Raw genomic sequence first — 19,284 nt, 5'->3', positions numbered from 1 at the left:
AATAGACATCTAGCAAAGCAGCAGCTTATGTAAAAAATACCAACCACTAGTGCTTTGACAGGCACTACACACACACAAAGTGAAGATTCTTATAAAAGACTAAGAGATTCTAAAGTGATTTTTGAAAATGTAGAGCCAAATTAAGCTTTAACTGAAGACTATGGATATTATGCAACTGGTTTATCCAAGAAGAGAGGGCCCAGAACAGCATATTCCAGCTGATCCCATACTAATTTCATACTAGTTCAGCTTCAAGTAGTTACTGGGGGAACCAACAAGAATGAGAATGGAATCAGCTAAATGGTATAGGGAATCATAAGGAGTTCTCAAGATAAATTTCCAGAAATGTTATTGTTTTGATAACAAAACTGTATTCTTTCTACTGTAGCTTTTTCTACTACTGAAGAGGTAGGAAGTGATAGAAGTATAACCAATGTGATCTTCAGCCTCACCTCCGCACCATGCAGAGCTGCCCCTCAGGAATGGGCAGTGTTTGCAGTTCAAATTTCTCAGCACCATTTTTTTTTTTTTTTTTGCATTCATCATTATTTTCTAAGGCAGTAAGACTCCATCATTTCCATCCACAATCTTGATCAGATACTGTTAAATGACAAGCATCTAACCTTCTAACAGCTGCCTTTATGTTACCTACATACCTGAAATGAAAAGTAATTCAGCTTTGTGTTTCCATTGAGCTAATATATTCTTAATCCTTTGCTGCCAATGTTCTTCAGAGCCTTTTAGAAGCATCCACCTGTGACCCTATTTCAATACAAGGATTTTGCCAAAGGCAAACACATAACAAATTACTTCTAGAAGGAGATACCATATTATTGGATCCAAAAATAGCCTTTCCAGATAGATTTGACACATTTGATCTGACAGATTTCTTAAATGGCCATTTATTTTTTTTCTGAGGTGGCCATTTCTAAAACACAGAATTTGATTTTGTGCAACAAAAATCAGATCAGCTGAAAATCACTCTTTCTTTGAACAAGAATTTTGATGTGCATAATTACAATCGAACAGTCATAATTTTACATTCTGTTAGCATTATTTGAGTAAAATGCCTGGGAGCCTACAATAAAAACAAACAAACAAAACAACTCAGACAAGTCTTTACACACACACACACACACACACAAAATCACATTCCTGAGGAAGAACCATGGAAAGCATGTGGAAAGAAATATTCTTCTTTATGCATCCAGGACACTGGATGAGATACTAATTCACCCATAAATGTTCAATATATGAAAATGCATCTGCTGAAAGGCTATCAATGGAATACATCTGTGACAGCAATAATACAAATTAACTTTATATGTGTGTGTACGTGTACACACACAACAACAAAAACCTGCAAAATGCCCAAACTACAGATCTACCTTCCTAAACAGAATGGCATCTTCCATTAGTCCTCCTTAGGAAATATTTTATCTTAAGAAAATGTCCTTTTAATTAATTCAGTTTTCCTCTTGTCAAGCTGCATTTAAGGTTTTTAGAAAGCAATTACGTCTCATATCTTTTTATAAGGACATTGGAGTCTACTCCAATTAATCAAAATGAAGATACTGTGCTTTTCAATTAATTTACATTTGGACGTATTAAAATCTTAGCAAGAGAAAGCAGGGTTAAAGCCACATCTAGATTTCATGGGACGATGAGAAAGACTGCACATATGCAGTTCCCAGTGAATAATAAGGTCTTTCTTAAACATATCACAGGTGCCAATGTAGTAACATTAATTGTAGCTTCCCGAAGTGGACACCACAGGATTCATAGAAAACAAAGTTGGAAAGGATCTTAAGCCATCTAATCCAAACTTCTTTCAAGAGATACTTCAGCTGAAGTGGAGAATAGGCCATCCATCAGTTCACTGCTATGGAGGGAGGTTAGGGGCTGCCCTTCAGATGGAACTTCTGGGAGTAATTGGATGAAGTGAAAAAACTTCCAGTCCAGTTTGTCAGAAGAAGATCGTGGGTCTGGCCCATGCGCAGTGTTTAGCAGGTTGTTGAATGAACAAGGACTGGAAGCCTGTCCGGGAGAAAGGAAAATGTTTACATAAAAAGCTGGAGGCAAGGGAGAATAAATCACTACTGAAGCAGCAAAACAAGCAACATGGTGGCAGCTGAGCTGGAGAGGTTTTTCATACTGATTTTGATCCACAAATCACACACAAAGGAGAGAAGCATCTTAAAAAAAAAATCCTCAGAAGACCTATCCTGTGTCTGAAAAATGCTGAGATATAGAAAGCACTTGCTCACTGTTGTTCAGAACTTTGCACATATGCAACCTATTTCTGTTAGGGTGTGCATCAGTGAAACTACATGGATGTTGTGTTGGAAAAGATAATTAAAAAAATGAAAATTTAATTGGAACAGCAGAGTTGACATAGGGCAATTAAGCAATTTAAAGAATCTACTCTGACTTCTGGTATGCTATGGAATATCACAGTGGCTACCCCCTATTTAGAACTCCTCAGAGCGCATCTAGAATAATAGCATTCAATTTTACCCCAGTAAAAAGAGATGTTGATGAACTGAGCTGAGTGGACAGCCACAAAGATGGTCAGGGATGAGAGCACTTTCCCTCAAGCAGAGTTTGAGGAAACTGGGCTTGTTCAGCCTGTGGCAGGCTTGGAGGGGACAGTATCACAGTATCACCAAGCCTGGACATATCAGCAGCTCTCCAGTGCTTGCTAGGAGAAGCAGATGGAGCCAGGATCTTCACAACGGTGCAATGGTGGGCAAAAGACAAACTGAAGCAAAGAGGTGCTAACCAAAGAGAAGACAATCCTTTTCACCACAAAGCCAGCCAAGGACAGGTTGCCCAGAGAGGCTATGCAGTCTCCATCCTTGCATAATTTGCAAGGTGAGAATACATAGAGCTCTAAGCAACCTGGTCTGACCTCAAGAGCTGTCAATGCTCTGAGCAGGATGTTGGACTAGAGATGTCTTCAGGTCTTTTCCTGCCACCCGATGACCACAGATCATAGATGCTTATGAATGATCATAGTTCATGGCCTTTTAGCAGCCCGAAGCGTATGAAACGCCTCTCTCTTCAACGCCAAAAGACGATGCCAAGGGCAGAGACCGCGGCACACCGGGAAGCTTCACCACCTCTGCGCTACACTCGTGCGCAGCCCCCCACCCCCCCGCACTGGCTGCCACAGCCCTCCCAGCGTGCGGGGCGCGCCTGAGGACGGTAGAAACAGACGGTGCCTCCCGGGGAGCCGGGTCCGATCTGTGCCGGGGCACCGTGCCCGCGGCTTTCAGCCAGGCACAGCCCCTCCCCGCCTCCGCACGGGTGCCTCTCCGCAGGGACCCTCTGAAACTTTCCCCGGCAGCCTGCGCACGCTCTTCGTCCCCGCCGGGGGACAACGTGCTCTCGCTCCCTCCGTGCAGCGGGGACGGGGAGGCGGGCAGTTTCTTCCCTCCTCCCCACCGTCCCCGGCTCGCCCGCCCGCGGAAGCCTCGCTGAGGCTCCCGCATTGCACCGCCGCGTCGTGCCGTGCCGTGCCCGGGTCTCGGCGCTGCCCACCGTGCCCCGCCGGCGCCGCCGGCCCCGGCTGGCGGTATGAGCTCCGGCGAGGCGAAGGAGTATCTGGCCCGGAGGGAGATCCCGCAGCTTTTCGAGGTAGGCGAGGCGGAGGGAGTGGGAGCGTTTTCCGCCCCGTCGGGGGGATGCTCCGCGCCGGGACCCCTTGGCGGGCAGCAGGCTGAAGGTGGCTGGAAGGACGGAGCCGCCAGAGGCTGCGGCACGCGTACCTTGCGCGGAGAGCCGCGCCGCGGAAGAGCTGGCCCCCACCCCGGGCCGGGAGTGCTACCGAGAGACTGTGGACTTGGGGCCGCCTGGTGGGAGCTGCCGGCCGCAGAGCTAGCGCGGGAGCCGCTGCCTCCTCCCTGAGTCTCCGCGGGTGCGCTGGCAGCCCGGCGGCCGCGCCCCTCCGAGCCTCGGCGGCCGCCGCCTCTCCCCTCCCTCCTTCAACCACCTGGGGAGGGAGCGAACTTGAATGTCTGCAGGGCAAAGGACCCCCAGGGCATCTTTGATGAGGAATTCAGATGGGGGTTATCTTTCAGGATTTGTCCAGATTTTCATCGGTCTGGGTGAAGAAATAACCCACACCTGTTCCATGAGGTTTTGTCTAGCTTTCTACAAGTTACATGCTGTTAATGGTTGATAATTACTTCTCCGTGCAGTGTGGATTGTTTTTTTCCAAATCAGACATCCTGCCTCCTATATAAAACACACCCAGGCAGACACATATGTGTTTTCCCTCGTATGTGTTGAAGCTGGACATTTTTTTAATGTATTTGAAAATTACAGGACATAGACCATGCTAATGTTTTACTAACACATTTAAAAGATGAATGGTTTCACAAGAGATGCAGACAAAACTGTTTTTCTGTAGAGGTTCAAAGCTTGAGCTATCTTTTTTGTTGTTGTTGTTAAATGGTGCATATCTTCTGCTAAAATCTATGGCTAGTTGCTGTGACCAGTTAAGTAGTGTAATAGGACATAGTTGCTGTCATGGTAGAATTTATGTCCTATTTTACAAATTCAAATCCTGAATTGGAGATACTTTGTTACTAATGCCAACTGGGACTCAGAAGTTTATTTGCACAAAGATTAGTAAAATCACAAAGGAACAGAAATCCTCCTGGAAGACATTTATTGTTAAGAGAAGGCTGGATGCAGTTGTCTTCTAGAGAGGTGAGATGATGACTTATGTATCAGTTTGTCAAGGAAAATCAATTCCCATGCGTCAGAAGAGAATCTAGCGTTCCTTCTTCCACACTCCCATAATGCTCATAGGTAGGATGGGTGCAGAATTAATGCTGTAGGCATGGGTTTTCTAGCGGCTGGGAATTTCCAGTCAGTTACATCTGGAAGCACCTCTGAACTTTGAGCTTGGGGCTTAAGATACTTGAGGATTTCTTGTGATTTTTAAAAATATTTTTTCCATTATTTGTGCATAGACTCAAGAGTATAGATAAGATACACACCAGTGCACCATCTTTCAGGAAAAGATACATTTCAGTGGTCTAGTAAGCTACACAGAATATGGAACTTCTGGGACTATCTGGCTTGTGCATTGCTTTGCATATATTTGCCAGTGATCAGTTTTCTGTCATTGGTAAACCAAAGTCATAGGATTTTTGCAGGCCTCACTCTCATGCATTTGCTTGAAATGGAGAATCGGAATATACAAGGAATAAGGAGTTTCTTTATGTAAAACAAAATTCAAAACAGAAGTGCTTGTTTTTTCCTGGAATTGATGATTATAGTGTGTATTTCTGATTGTACCTTGCAGAGTCTGTTGAACGGATTAATGTGTTACAAACCCGATGACCCAATTGAATATTTGGAAAGCTGTTTGCAGAAAGTGAAAGAGCTTGGAGGGCCAGAAAAAGTGAAATGGGACACATTTGTCAGCCCAGAAAAGAAGACCTTGCCTCCACTCAATGGAGGACAAACCAGGAGGTCTTTTTTCAGGAATGGTAATGTGTGAAGTATAAACATTACTGTGTTTCCGCTAGTGAATTATTTTCCACTTGCTTCTACAGCAAATCATGCCTCATTCTGATTTTTCTTAGGCAGAGGACTACTCAAGGATTCTGTTTCCTTGCATTTTGGCATTTGTTTTTCTCCTTCCATAATGGAGAGGAAATTGTGATCATTTTGAAGCCTCATGTTGGATGTTTGCTATGTAAATTTTTTAAGACGTTAGTGGAGATATTTCTTATATGCTGCCTACAATATTTGCAGACAGGCACAAAGTTGACTCAGTACACTTGGCATATGTTTTTATGGTCCTTATGGATGATACGAGCATGGATGACTTCAGTGCAGTTGCGCATAGGTTGTTTTTATCGTTTATATTGGATCTAGATGCTAATTTACTAAATAAAATGTAAATTATAAACTCTTAGAGAAAGAGTGTCTCATAAAATCTAAGCAAATATCATACCAATACCTGTAATTATTTTATTTGTAATGCTAACAAAGAGTAATTAGCTCATCTTTCAGTTGCCATAGTTATTCTCCCTTGCCATCCAGCATTTCATTAAACTAATTAGCAAGAATACTATTTGTGTGTACAGCATGTATCACCAAAAGAGTTCTGCTTAAGAGCACAGGTTATCTGCACCTTACAAGGCTTTTCTTCTCAGAGGCCGCAGCCAGCTCTGGGTGCTATGAGCAGATTTTTCAGAGAAGTTGACATGCCTGTAAAGAAATGCTAAGGGAAGCTGGCTGCTTGTGGTTTCCATTTAATAAATCGGCTAAACAGGCAAAGAATATTTAATGTAGCAACGGCAAGCACATTGTAAAATTCAGAGGTGTTTGAGCTGATTTATTATACCTGCTTAAATCTGTGTACACTGTAGATTTTGAGTTTTCTGTTTGTTTCCACAATTCCCAATTTATCTTACTATTTTACAGTGATGCCCGATAATTCTAACTTCCCATACCGACGGTATGACCGACTCCCTCCAATCCAACAGTTTTCCATAGAAAGTGACACTGACCTCTCTGAAACTGCTGAGCTAATTGAGGAGTATGATGTATTTGACCCTGCAAGACCTCGACCAAAAATTATCCTTGTTATAGGTATGAAGGCAGAATCATTTTGACAAGAATTTATCTTTGTTACTTTGCCTTTATATTTGTAATGAAAATATATTGAATGCCTGTGTGTATTCAAATACCGTTTTCCATCTGTTTTGGCAAATGGTGCAGCCCAGTGTGTATCAGAAAGTGAAATTGTTCATGCTGAGGATGTAGCATCCCAATTGTTACATTTTAGGAGTTACAGTGAACATCTGTGGTCATGCTCTGTAGACTGGATGCCTCTTAGCAGCTGGAGAGCTCACAGTTTGCTAATGCAGCGCACCTACATCTAAAGCAAACCTAGCTCATGCATTTCAGGACAGCTCCACCATGTGACCCACAGTGCTCTTCCAAAGCATGCTCCTGATCTGAACTAAAACAGATCAAAGCTGCTCACAGAAAAGGATATTTGAAAATACTGGATAAACCAGATTAAAAGTCATATGGAACATTTGTCTTCTCTATTTAGAACCTTGAAAACTGACCAGTATGTCCAGCTGTGAGTGTACGTGGTCACTAGTCCACTGATAAATTAATCCCTAAGTGTATTTTTCAGTCCTGTGCCAGCTACAAGGAGAGTCAGAGATCAGTTAGCATTAGTCAATTGAGCTCTCTCCCCAGGTTCCCTCCTGTGCTGTTTAGTGCCCTTTCTAAGCAGCTCATACCTTCCAGCCTCAAACAAGCATACTGTTCAGTAAGAGATATCTGCAGCTTCAGTCTAAGTCAACATCTTACTCTGTTTCTGAATTTAAGTTCTTCGAGTTACTTCCCTTGCCATGTGGGGTAGTTGTCTTTTGAAGTTTTACTGCCAGGCCTAGTTCCCTGATTCTCTGGACTAGTTAAAGAGTTAAAGCAAAGGTGCCAGGTAATGGAGAGTCACATGTTTGGTCTAAAAAGCCTTATTCATATTAAAAAGCAAGAGATTGCAGAGAATAGTATGTAGTATAGTGAAAGAGTACAGAAATGTCTTGTATTATTTGTATTATAAAGCCGGGTTTAAGAACAGTATGTCCTCTAGGCTCTGCATCCAGCTGTCCTCAGAAATGTGATACTGGAATACACTGAAAACAGGAAATCAGTCAATTTCTAGATATTTGTAGTATACCAAAATAATTGTATAGGCATCTGAATTTTTTTAATCTATTGTTTTGGAATTACAAATTTCAACATGCAAATCTCTCCATGCATTGTTGAACAATAAAGCTTGCATTAGATGGAGAAAATAACACATGCCTTCCTTTCATCTTAATTAATTAACTGGCCTTCCTTTTTATAAAGGAGAAAAATTGGCTCTGTTTCAGTGACCACAGAAAGCTCTTAATGCATTGAGACCCATGTACCTCTGTTGCAGTAAAGTGATGAATGAAGGGGTAATTTAGGTGAGATAAAGAGAGATTGGCTTTCACCTCTTTAACTGAGTGCAGGGGTATTTGAAATGAAATCCTTGAATGCCAGCATGTAGTGAGCATGGGTTTTGCTGAGCTTTTCCTTTCCTCCATTTATATAGAGAACATTGTAAACATTCCACAAAGGCTATTTCAGGTTTATTTTCCAACTGAGTTTCTCTGAATCTATTATAGTGTGATCTAAGAGAAACACAATACTGTATGTAGCTTAGCAGCTATTGCCCAATTTTTTACAGTGTCAAGGAAATTTCTCCCAAATTCAACTTTCTATTGAGAATGTACATAAAAACACACACTGGAAAGAATGAAAGAACTAACACAGTGAATAAAAGAGGAGAAAAAAAAAAAAAGAAAGAAAAAGAGTGTAATATTCATTTCCAGTTTGCATAAAATGCCAGCAAGAAACTTCACTGAGGCAAAGTATTTATGTCCAGCTAGTGATAACTAACCATACTGCCTAGCTCACATGGTACTGGTCCCATTCATTACTGGAGACCAAAATGAATAAAAGTTATAGACCTGTCATTCTGCTACACATTTTAAGTGATTTTTTTTCTTTAATAATGCATTAGTACAAGATCTTTTTAATGCTTCCATAAAGGTTTTTACAACTTCTTTGCTTTATGAAATCTATCATACTTAAAATGAACCAGGTAGCTCTGAGGCAAAAGTGAACTCACAGATGAAGGCGGGGGTTTTGTTCTTTCAGTATTTGCAGAAAAGTCTGCAGGTGAAATGTAAAGCTATAAAGCTCCAAAGTAGGTATGTGACTAGATTTTAGAAAAATCAGATGGAACCAGCCAGGAGGGCACACCTCTGAATCACCAGAAAATTAAGTTTCTAAGCCATTGTAACACTAGGAGACTAGATGGTGTGTTAAAAACGTGATTCCTAACATATTTTGACAAACACATTTTTACTATTGAAACCACCTGAATACAAAGAGCTGAAAAAACTAATTGCCTGGTGTGATTGGCCCCATAGTTTAGTATGTTTTTAAACTCTGCTTAATTAAAAATATTAGTTAATATTAAAAGAATACATCTTCCTTTTATAATTAAAGGGTAGAGCAAAGAAAGCAGGCAGCTGCCCCATGGATTTGTTAAATCCGGTCCACAGATGGACTTTAGAATCATAAGTCTTTTCACAAATATTATTATTACATTAATTTATTTTGAATTTAAAACAGTATAAGTGAAACTGAAATTTTAAGCTTCCATTGACAGAATAAGATTTTAAGCACTGCTTTAGTGAAACTTCTGGGGCATACAAATCTTGTTTTGAAACCAGTTAACAAACACAATTTTAGATGCAACAAATGTTCCCTAGTCTAGACATCTTCTAAGAAATATGTAAAATAGTCACGTTTCTTAATACATGAAAAGAATAAAAACAAAAAGTGATTTGATTTTCCTTTGTTGTGAACAGTTGCTAGTATGATTTATCAAAGAGTCGAGTGGCAAAGCAAAGCTCAGACTAACAGCAACATAAAGTCTATATGATTTTTAGAAGTTTTTTTTTCCCACTGCTTTTATAGTTTTACAGGGACTGGTAATTTTTCGAGTAACAGTTCTGTTTTCTCTGGCTTCTTTTGTATCTCTACTGGAATGCAGATACTATTTTTCTTGTCAAATTTTCTGTTTCTAATTTTCTACGCTATCATTGTATGTCTTGCATCCTTATTGCTTGTGGGATGAAACACAGTCTGTTTGAAATTTGTCTTGAATCTCCAAGGAAGAAAACCTCAATTTCCTTCCTTGGAAATTTTACATCTGCAGGAATTAAGCACAATATTCGCTCCTGCATGTTTTATAAACCCTTTGGTCCGAAGCAAGTCACAATCCACTATCACTTTTTTCAGTAGCTGTGATTAGTGCCAGCAAGTATAGCCACATAAATTTATATTGATATACACATATGTATAAAAATGTAAATAAGATACAGTTATGTGTTGTGCTCATTAGTTTGCAGTATGTGGCTTTATATATATAGAGAGAAGGTGCTTATGGAAATTTACAGAGTGAATAGACATTGCAGTTATGAGTAACAATCCTATTCATTCACCTTGCAAAATCTGTTCTGTGCAAACAGGCAGCAATCATTGAACAATTAGCTGCACTTTTGGTGCTGTTGTTTTTGTCTACATAAGAAAATAAGGCACTGGGAATCAGTTACTCCAAACCTACTGTCATTCCAGATTACCAATAGTTACCTTGTTTGAACATTTGTATCAGATACGTTTTTGACACAGGAGTGAAACACAATGTAAGGTTTGATACAATGCCTTTGTCACAGGAAATACTGAGTAGCCATCAAAGGGAGCAGCGAGCCAAAGCAAGATTGTTTTGTAGCCACTTTAGTGGAGGAGATGATTCCTAGTATATGGGATGCTGTGTATCTACAAAAGGGAAACATCTTTTACTCTAACAAAGAGGACAGCTAAACTCTCGATCAAAGAAAGCATTCCAGCTGAAAAAACTAAGCCCACCTAGGTCACCTAAAAGAACTGAAATGGATAACCTAACATAATCTGCTCAGAGAAGAGAGAAAGCTTGTTCCTTTTCAGGAGAGAAACAGCAAGTGAACTGAATGAGGGAAAAAGGTTATTCATTTGTAAACTTACTGTATAGAGATAAGATATAGCTTTTCGCTCATTTCTTGTGTGTTTTGTGAACATCTGTAGCTCTTTTGACAAGTCAGGTGTTAGAGAGAAATGCTTTCATTTGCATTTTTGTTAACCTGGCTTGATTTAAGTGTTGTTTAAGCTAAAGGGGTAATGATAAAACTTACTCTTCCCCCCCCCCCCCCCCCCCCCAAAGGGTATAACTACATTGTGGGCAGGATATGGGAACACCTTAACAATATGCAAGTTTCCCTCTGCACTATCTTCAAATGGCTCCCAATCTGAGTTGCAAAGGCATTTTGGAGAGTTACTGTCACAGCATCAGGGGTACAGAATAGTTCACAGTGACTACTGGTGACACTGAAAGCACTAACATGTAGTATTGGGGTGCAGGTTTGAACCTGGATACACAGAGAGTGTCACAACCATACATAAGCAAACACTGTAAAGCTTATCCTACAGTCAAATCTGTATTAATTACGTAAGATGCCTAAAAGCTGTTTATGGAAATAATGCTGGTAATACAGAAAGGGTTACATGATTACTAACAAGAAGCTCATTGCATTTTTTAAAGTTCACAGTATATGTATTTTTTTTTTAATAAATCTTAATTCTTTATCTGTTGAATTAAAATGCAATATTCTCACACACAGTTCCCCAAAATATAGGTATTTATCACTGGAAATTAATATAAAGACCTGTTTGTTGTTTGGGTTGTGGTTTTGTTGTTTTGGTTTGCTTTCTCATGCTATTCAGTTCACATCAGCATTCCCTGTTCTGTAATGTAGCTGAAGCCTATTCTGCCTATTAGAGATTCAGAGGTCTCTTTTTTTCTTCAAGTTGTCCAGCAAGCTGAACCCAACAAAATGCTTCTCTATCAGATGTTTCAAGCATCAATATCAAAAGTATGTGTGATTCAATAAAAGTCCTTGTACCAAATCACTATGGAAACATCTCAGCTGATTATTCAATATTCTTCTGTATTTTAAAATTAGAAAACCTCAGAAACTCATGAAAGCATATTTAGGAGCAGATTTTATTAGTTCTATTCCATGACTAGTCCACTGATTTAATTGGCTTATTTAACCAAGTATGATTCTTTCTGACATGAATATGCTTCAGACTGTCTGGCTGTCTGGATTCACAGAGTTGAAGAGATCACTTCATTAGTCTGTTCTTCTACTACAAATCAAGAAAAATTCCTTACCAGGAACAAGCCTGAAAGAGTGTGTTTGCTTTAAATTTGCAAGTAGATTTGTATTCTTTTTTTTTACTTCAGTTTACAATTGTTACCTCCATAGATGGTAGATGAGACCCATTTCTAATAGCTAGTAACAAGCCATGCAACTGCAAGATTTGCTCTAGTAATGCTTGGAAAATTGGTGTCAGTAGCAAAGATCTAATATGTGGGCATGAAACATTAATTTAACATTTTGCTTATAATTAACAATAGGTGGCCCAGGAAGTGGTAAAGGAACACAGAGTCTGAAAATAGCAGAACGTTATGGATTTAACTACATATCAGTTGGTGAATTGTTAAGGAAGAAGATCCACAGCACAAGCAGCAACAGAAAATGGAGTCTAATTGCCAAAATAATTACTACTGGAGAACTGGCCCCTCAGGTACAGTGTATCCTGTATTAATGTTTACTTTCAAAGGAGTTTTATGTGCTGCATTAATGTGCACTATCAGGAAAACCTCCTTCACAACACTGAATAAATAACTTCTTTTCTTTGTGAAAGGAAACAACTATAACTGAGATAAAACAGAGATTAATGCAGATCCCTGATGAAGAGGGTATAGTGATTGATGGATTTCCCAGAGATGTTGCCCAAGCAATCTCCTTTGAGGACCAAGTAAGAGATTGTTTTCTATTCTTACAATAACTTACATATCTCTAGAACAGTTAAGCTTCTTGAAATTCTTGGTCAGATTCCAAGTTATTTCTGACTGGGCATTGCTCTTTAAATCTTTGCAAATGAGGAGAGGCTGAGGGAGCTGGGGTTGCTTAGCCTGGAGAAGAGGAGGCTCAGGGCAGACCTTATTGCTCTCTACAACTACCTGAAGGGAAGTTGTAGACAGGCAGGGGCTGGTCTCTTCTCCCAGGCAACTGGCACCAAACCAAGAGGACACAGTCTCAAGCTGCACCAGGGGAGGTTCAGACTGGATGTTAGGAAGAAGTTCTTCATAGAAAGAGTGATTGCCCATTGGAATGGGCTGCCCAGGGAGATGGTGGAGTCACCATCGTTGGGAGTGTTTAGGAGGAGATTTGATGGGGTGCTTGGTGCCATGGTTTATTTGATTAGATGGTGTTGGATGGTGGGTTGGATGCGATGATCTTGAAGGTCTCTGCCAACCTGGTCTGGTCTATTCTATTCTATTCTATTCTATTCTTCTATAAGCATAATGTTTTGGGTTACATTATACAACCTTCTTTCTGAAGACAGAGTATTTAGTGAAAAGACAATTTGATAATACAGCTAATAACCCAAACCTCTTGTCTCAGTAGTGAAAATCCTTGCAAGATGAAGAAGACAACGTCAAATCTAAAAATTAATATTTTTTTGTATCTCAGTGATTTATAAAAGGAGAATTATATTTCCATATCTATGTGTAGGTTTGAATCAATGCATATCTTCACAGTGCTTTTAATCTCAAGTTTGCTACAGTACATTGAAAAGACTGGAATAAAATAAGGGTCTAAACTGTCCCTGTTTCACAAGCTTTTGTTACTCAGAAATTACTCACTTCTTTAAAAAAAGAAATTTAGATAATTTTGGTTATTCTAAACTACAGTTCTAAGTTTTAGTCAGCTAAAACTGTATTCCTGAGTTCTCTGCACATGTTGTTTTCATGTGTGTATTTTAAACTAATCTAAAAATAGTTAAATTCAGTGGAAAAACAAACAGCTTAAGTCATTTTCTGATCGGGTGATGTTAACGTAACAGCTATGGTCACAAGTAAAGGTTGCAGTTTCAGCGCTGAGTTTTTAGAGCACCCGTCATGCAGAGTCCTTTACTGGTGTACTACCATTTCTGTACTTTAAATTCTAAATGACATTGCCAAGACAGAAGTAACAAAAGAAAGCAGTTAATGAGACATTTCATTAGTGTGCATCTGTAAGGTATTATTCTGGGCAAAACTTAGAAGATTGAATTGAGGAAATTAAAGGAAACAGACTAAATAGTTGTTACAGAAAACCTCCAATGACTGCCAGCTACATCTCCGTATAATTAACAGAATAGAAAATTGATTATTTTATAAATGATACAGCAGAGATTTAGGCTTAATGGCCATTTCCTTTACTCATTATTTTTGTCCAGTGTGATTGTGTGACTTAATGCATTTCTTGGTGCTGTAATTTTGTGTCTGATGAAAAAATGGGTGGATGTGAAGCTGGAAGAACGTACAGGAGTTAAGTGCTTTGAGTTATCCTGGGGTCAGAGTCTCCTCGTACAAAAGAAAACCAGTTAAACAACACTGGAACACTCATCATAGGGTCCATTAGTGTAATACCACTAAGGGAAGTCCAGGAGGGGACCAGAAAAGCTCAGGCAGTACTGTCCTGTAGAAGGGGAATGTGGTAGTTTAGGCTGGGTGCCTCCTGCTGCTACCACACAAGATACACCTCTGGTGCCCCAGGTTGTCCAGCCCAGTGGGTGGACACAGGAAATAGCGTATTTCATTCCCATAACATCCCTAAATCTATCAGCAAGGTCTCACACTTCCTCTTTCTTCCCTTGCTGCTCCTGTGGGAGATGCTCCCTATCTGGTAATGGAAGGGGAGTTATCTCAAGGCCTCAGGTCTGGCTAAGCCTAATACCAGGAGGAGAAGGAGAAAGGGCAATCTCAGATCTGGCCAGCTGGGGGAAGAAGGAGCCCTGGGGGTTTTGGGTGCACCCTCGGGTAGGGAGAAGGGGTGTGCTGGGAGGTCTCTGGGTATGCTATAAGGGACTCTGTATGCTTTGGGATCTCTTTTGTCACTGTGCTTGTAGCTCTCTGTAAAACATTCATTGCTTTTCCATTTAAACTTTCTATCACTTCTGCAATCCGTTTGGTGAGTCTCTTCTTTTTTTCCTGCCCCTGGTGGGAGGCAAGGGAGGATCTGCCTCAACCTGGGACAGGGAAAAAGGTAGACACTGTGTTTCATATATATTTGAACCCTCACTTTGTACCATTCTAGCATGATTTTATAGTATTTCCTCATTTAACATGAAATATTCCCTGCTGCCATCCTGGTCAGCTCATGTTAACTATAGAAATCTACATGGAAAAAAAGGCTGAGAGAATGACAGATGATAGAAATCGTAACTTTTGCTCCTTTTCAGTATGTTCTGTTGCTTCAAGGATGCTGTAGATTGGTCTTTTTATATTTTAGAGGAAACAGAGAATGGATTTAGTTATTTTAGACCTGAGTATATTCTCAGAGAGTTCCTTCATTTCATGCCTAATGGAATCTGCTAAATCACACTCTTCAAGGCCTGATTCTGCCTGAAAGGTAGATGAAAAAAATCCTGCAGATCTTAATATAAGGCCACCTCTCAGCCTTACCATAAATATGGGAAAGGAAGGAATCCTAGAGCTTTTATAGGAGCATATGAAAGAAAATCTGATCTTTTTAGTCTCCCCCTTTTTCATTGTTCTTTGCAGCTGACCTTTTGTATGAAAACATCTAAGACCCATGCACCAGTACAGGTTAGGGGTTGACCTACTGGAAAGCAGCTCAGTGGAGAAGGACCTGGGAGTCCCAGTGGAGAAGTTAACCATGAATGAGCAGTGTGATCATGTGGCCAAGAAGCCAATGGTATCCTGGGAATCATTAAGTACAGTGTGACCAGCAGGTTGTGGGAGGTTCTCCTCCCCCTCCACTCTGCCCTAGTGAGGCTACATCTGGTGTACTGTGTCCAGTTCTGTGCTCCCCAGTTTGAGAGAGACAAGGAACTAGTGGAGAGAGTCCAGTGGAGGGCTACAAAAGTGATTAGGGGACTGGAACGTTTCTCTTACAAGGAGAGACTGAGAGACCTGGGGCTGTTTAGCCTGAAGAAGAGAAGATTGAGAAGAGATCTTATCAATGCTTATCAGTATTGAAAGGGACAGGGATCAAGAAGATGGGGTCATACTCTTGTCAGTGCTGCCCAGTGGTAGGACAAGGGGCAATGGATACAAACTAGAACACAGGAAGTTCCACCTAAATATAAGGAGAAACTTCTTTACATTGGGGGTGACCAAACACTAAACAGGCTGTCCAGAGAGGTTGTAGAGACTTTCAAAATCTAGCAGGATGTGTTCCTGTGTTGGACTAGGTGATTTCCAGAGGTCTCTTTCAACCCTTACCATTCTGTGAAAAAAATGTGCAATGTATATATTTCTACATATATCTGTTTAATCCAATGGATTATATTCAGTGTTACCTTGGATTTATATTTTATTCTAAAGACATAAGATATGCTTCTTGTTGCTTTAAATTTCTCTGTTCAGTAAGACATAATGTCAGCTACATACATAAATAGGAAGGGCTTGTGGACATTGGCAGATGTGGTACCCATCTTCCTTCAGAGGATGAGGCTGACTAATCCAAGACATGTCCTGTTATTTACATTAAACATGTTAACATTTTTAAGGCACTCAGAGATTGCTCAATGGGAAATGCAAGTGAGTTGTGGAGAATTAAGCAATTAACTGTTGTGGTAATTTGTGTAGGTCTGCAATTAAAGATGCTGCGTGTGTTTTCCACAGCTTAGAAACGTTTTAGCTTTCTTTCTAGCAGTGTGCAGAAGAACACAACAGAATTGCTCTCATGAGCCAAAAGTGAGAAGATGAGAAATAATTTGTTGAAATTTCAGCAAAGTTTTGATTAAGTACTAAGACACTTCATAATTAGAAGACCTTAAACACTGGAACACCCTTCTGAATTAAATGGAGAAATACTACCAAATGCAAATAGTCAAATCGCATTATTCTGCGATAAATATGCTTATTCTTACAAAGACATCCCCTGTTGAACACTGAGATCTGTTGTTGAAAAGGTCTGAATAAGAACTCATTCTTAGTTATCACTAATTTTGTCATGGTTGAACACTTATTTTTACAGATAGTCTCTTGACGACCATTGCATTGAAAACAGGAGAAAAGGTTGTATGACACAAGCCATTTTAAAGGTTATGTTTAGGAGAGCTGCCAAAAGATGCATGGAGTAGGAGTTACTATTTATGTACCTGTTTTCCCTCATTCATGATCCCTTCATAGCTATTAATCATTTTGACTACAAGGGTTCTAAAATGCAATTGTGTAGCTTCAAACAGTGACTGTATACATTATTATTTGTTCATAAAGCAGTTAGAACACTTTTGGATTTTATAATGTAAATTAAAACAGTGATGTTGAGTTTGCATACAGGTAAATAGATAGGCTTCTCAGTTCTTTCAGCCATATAGGATAGAGAGTAAATGCCAGTGGGAGGAATGAACAGCAGGCACAAGAGTGACTCTTCATTTATCCTTTGTCATTTGTCATTATGTTGGGATGCATATTCATCTGTAATCCCATGGAAGCTTGAAGTAAACAATGAAGCATTCATTTTTTAAAATGTCACTTTCCACTGTATAGCCTTTCTGCTTTGCCCTTCTTAATACAGAAAGAAACAAACTCCAAGAATGTATGTAGTAATGACAAAAATTAATGGGGGAAGGGGGAGAGAATGTGAAAGACAAGTTACTAAACTGAGTGGAAAGAGATGAATAATACAAGATATTGAGAGAGCTGGTAAGGCTGGGACAGAAACTGAACAAATGTGAGGAAAATAGGAGCTCTATAAACAAAACACGCTACAAAAACCTAGCATTGTTGTAGTTTAAGAAAGCATTTCTGGTCTTTATTGATCATATGAAATCAATATTGCTTTTTTACTCTGTGAGGCACAATGCTGGCGGGTCAAGAAAGTATCTGGACCCAATGCCACATACAGGGCCAGGAGGTGATAACTTGGACTAGGTGTGAGCTGTTCACAATGCCCAGGGAAAAGTGGACAAGGAGAAAACCTGTATGGTTTCTGGTCTAAGCCAAGTCATCTCCCCTTTCTCCACCAGCACACTCTGTGGACAGTAGGTGATGAACAACTGAAAAGCAAGGTACAAAGGGCGTAAAATCTGTCCTGCCCCCAAAACTAAGACTATAGTTCCCTAATTGCTATTTATTGAACCTTTTTGTGTATATTAGTGTGTGGCTTTCACCAGTAAGAGCTGTGCTGAGTTATTGTAAAAGTAAACTAATTTATACTGGAAATGGTTTACCATATTATTTGTAGAAAAAGAAAACATCAGCTAAGGTGCCTGGTTTCTCTTGCAAGTACATGTAAAATCTAACTGTGCTGTTTACAGACATTTTTATTTATGCTAAAATAATTCCTTCAGTTCCTTCTGTAACTGAGACCTGACACTATTTGAGCTTTCATGATCTCTTCACTTTGGGGGATGTGGGGGGAGAAATCAAATGGATACATGTATGTCTGAGCTCTAGTTACAGTACCTGCATAATGTTCTAATATAGAAATGATAATGAATTCTTGTTAAACTTTGCTTGTAGTTGCTCTTAGTACTACCAGCACATTTTTATCCCCTTGACTAATCCAGAAGCTGAGCTTCTATTTTTAGTGAGAAAGCCGAAGCAAAACAACTTACATACCCAAACATAGGTATAACTGAAAGATGACGATTTCTTCCTTACTATGTTGCCAGACTCTTGTGTGGACAGTAAGTTCTTAACATGTTGCTAGGCAGAATTGTAAGAAAACACATTGCATCTCAGTGACTAAAGTGCCTAAGATGAAGAAAGCTCTGTACCATTTACAGCACTCACAGTAGTTTTCTTTCTGCTTAGATCTAGAAACCAGAAGTAACAATAATGACAGTCTGGATAAGTGGATTAAAACACACTTTACACATCTGAGGAATTTTACATTTTAGTTAAAGAATTTTTTTGTTCCCTTTCTGTTTTATTGAGTTTTGTTAATATCAGTGTTCTCATCATCTTAATTTTGAGTGGGAAAGAAGTCTTTAGTGTGGTATCAGTGATGTTTTCAGATTTTTATCTGTGCTAGCCAGCAACTGCCATTCAGATCACTTACTTGCACCAGCTTAATTTCTTAATGGTCAGCTACTCATTGCAGACTCATTGCAGCCTGTGAGACCTCATAGCCATGAGCACTGCAATTTTCTCTGAGTTTCTCTTAGTTTTCTTTGAACTTCTTATCAGAGTTGAAATAAGGCCTGCATTTTTCTCTTCAAAAACTGAGTACATGACATCCAATTTATCCCATTGCAAGTCCTAGACTATTTGCCAAATCCTGACTCTCCAGTTTCTTAATTCCTGAAAAGGCTCCTTGAAACATTCTCTTCTCCAGGCTGACCAAACTTATTTGCAAGATGAAAATGGCCTTGAAGTCATGTGACCACGAGAATCTCTGCTCTCACCTTTAAAACAAAGTTCCAAGCAGTTGTGGTTGTGTAGAAAAAATGAAACATGAATTTTAATGTCTTAAAGGCAAATAGAATATCCAGTTCATATATTTGTATTAATTTGTGATTATTTCTGGATTTTGATAATTTTGAAGTTTTCCTGCACAGTAGTGCAGATTTATTACT

At 39.6% G+C, this 19,284-nt stretch overlaps 1 protein-coding gene across 1 annotated transcript in view; it reads left to right on the top strand.

Moving 5' to 3' along the window:
* The first annotated feature begins 3,508 nt into the window (after positions 1 to 3,508).
* AK5 (adenylate kinase 5) overlaps positions 3,509 to 19,284 on the top strand; it is a 90,527-nt gene continuing 74,751 nt past the window's right edge. Inside the window, exons 1-5 of the mRNA XM_054165607.1 lie at positions 3,509 to 3,639; positions 5,318 to 5,504; positions 6,448 to 6,615; positions 12,098 to 12,267; positions 12,388 to 12,501. Of these exons, the coding sequence (XP_054021582.1) occupies positions 3,580 to 3,639; positions 5,318 to 5,504; positions 6,448 to 6,615; positions 12,098 to 12,267; positions 12,388 to 12,501 (699 nt within the window). The 5' untranslated portion in view covers positions 3,509 to 3,579. The remainder of the gene's footprint in view (positions 3,640 to 5,317; positions 5,505 to 6,447; positions 6,616 to 12,097; positions 12,268 to 12,387; positions 12,502 to 19,284) is intronic.

Source organism: Dryobates pubescens, chromosome 11, assembly GCF_014839835.1.
Source record: "Dryobates pubescens isolate bDryPub1 chromosome 11, bDryPub1.pri, whole genome shotgun sequence".
In the NCBI taxonomy this organism is placed as follows: Eukaryota; Metazoa; Chordata; class Aves; order Piciformes; family Picidae; genus Dryobates; species Dryobates pubescens.
This window is presented reverse-complemented; position numbering and strand designations above follow the sequence as displayed.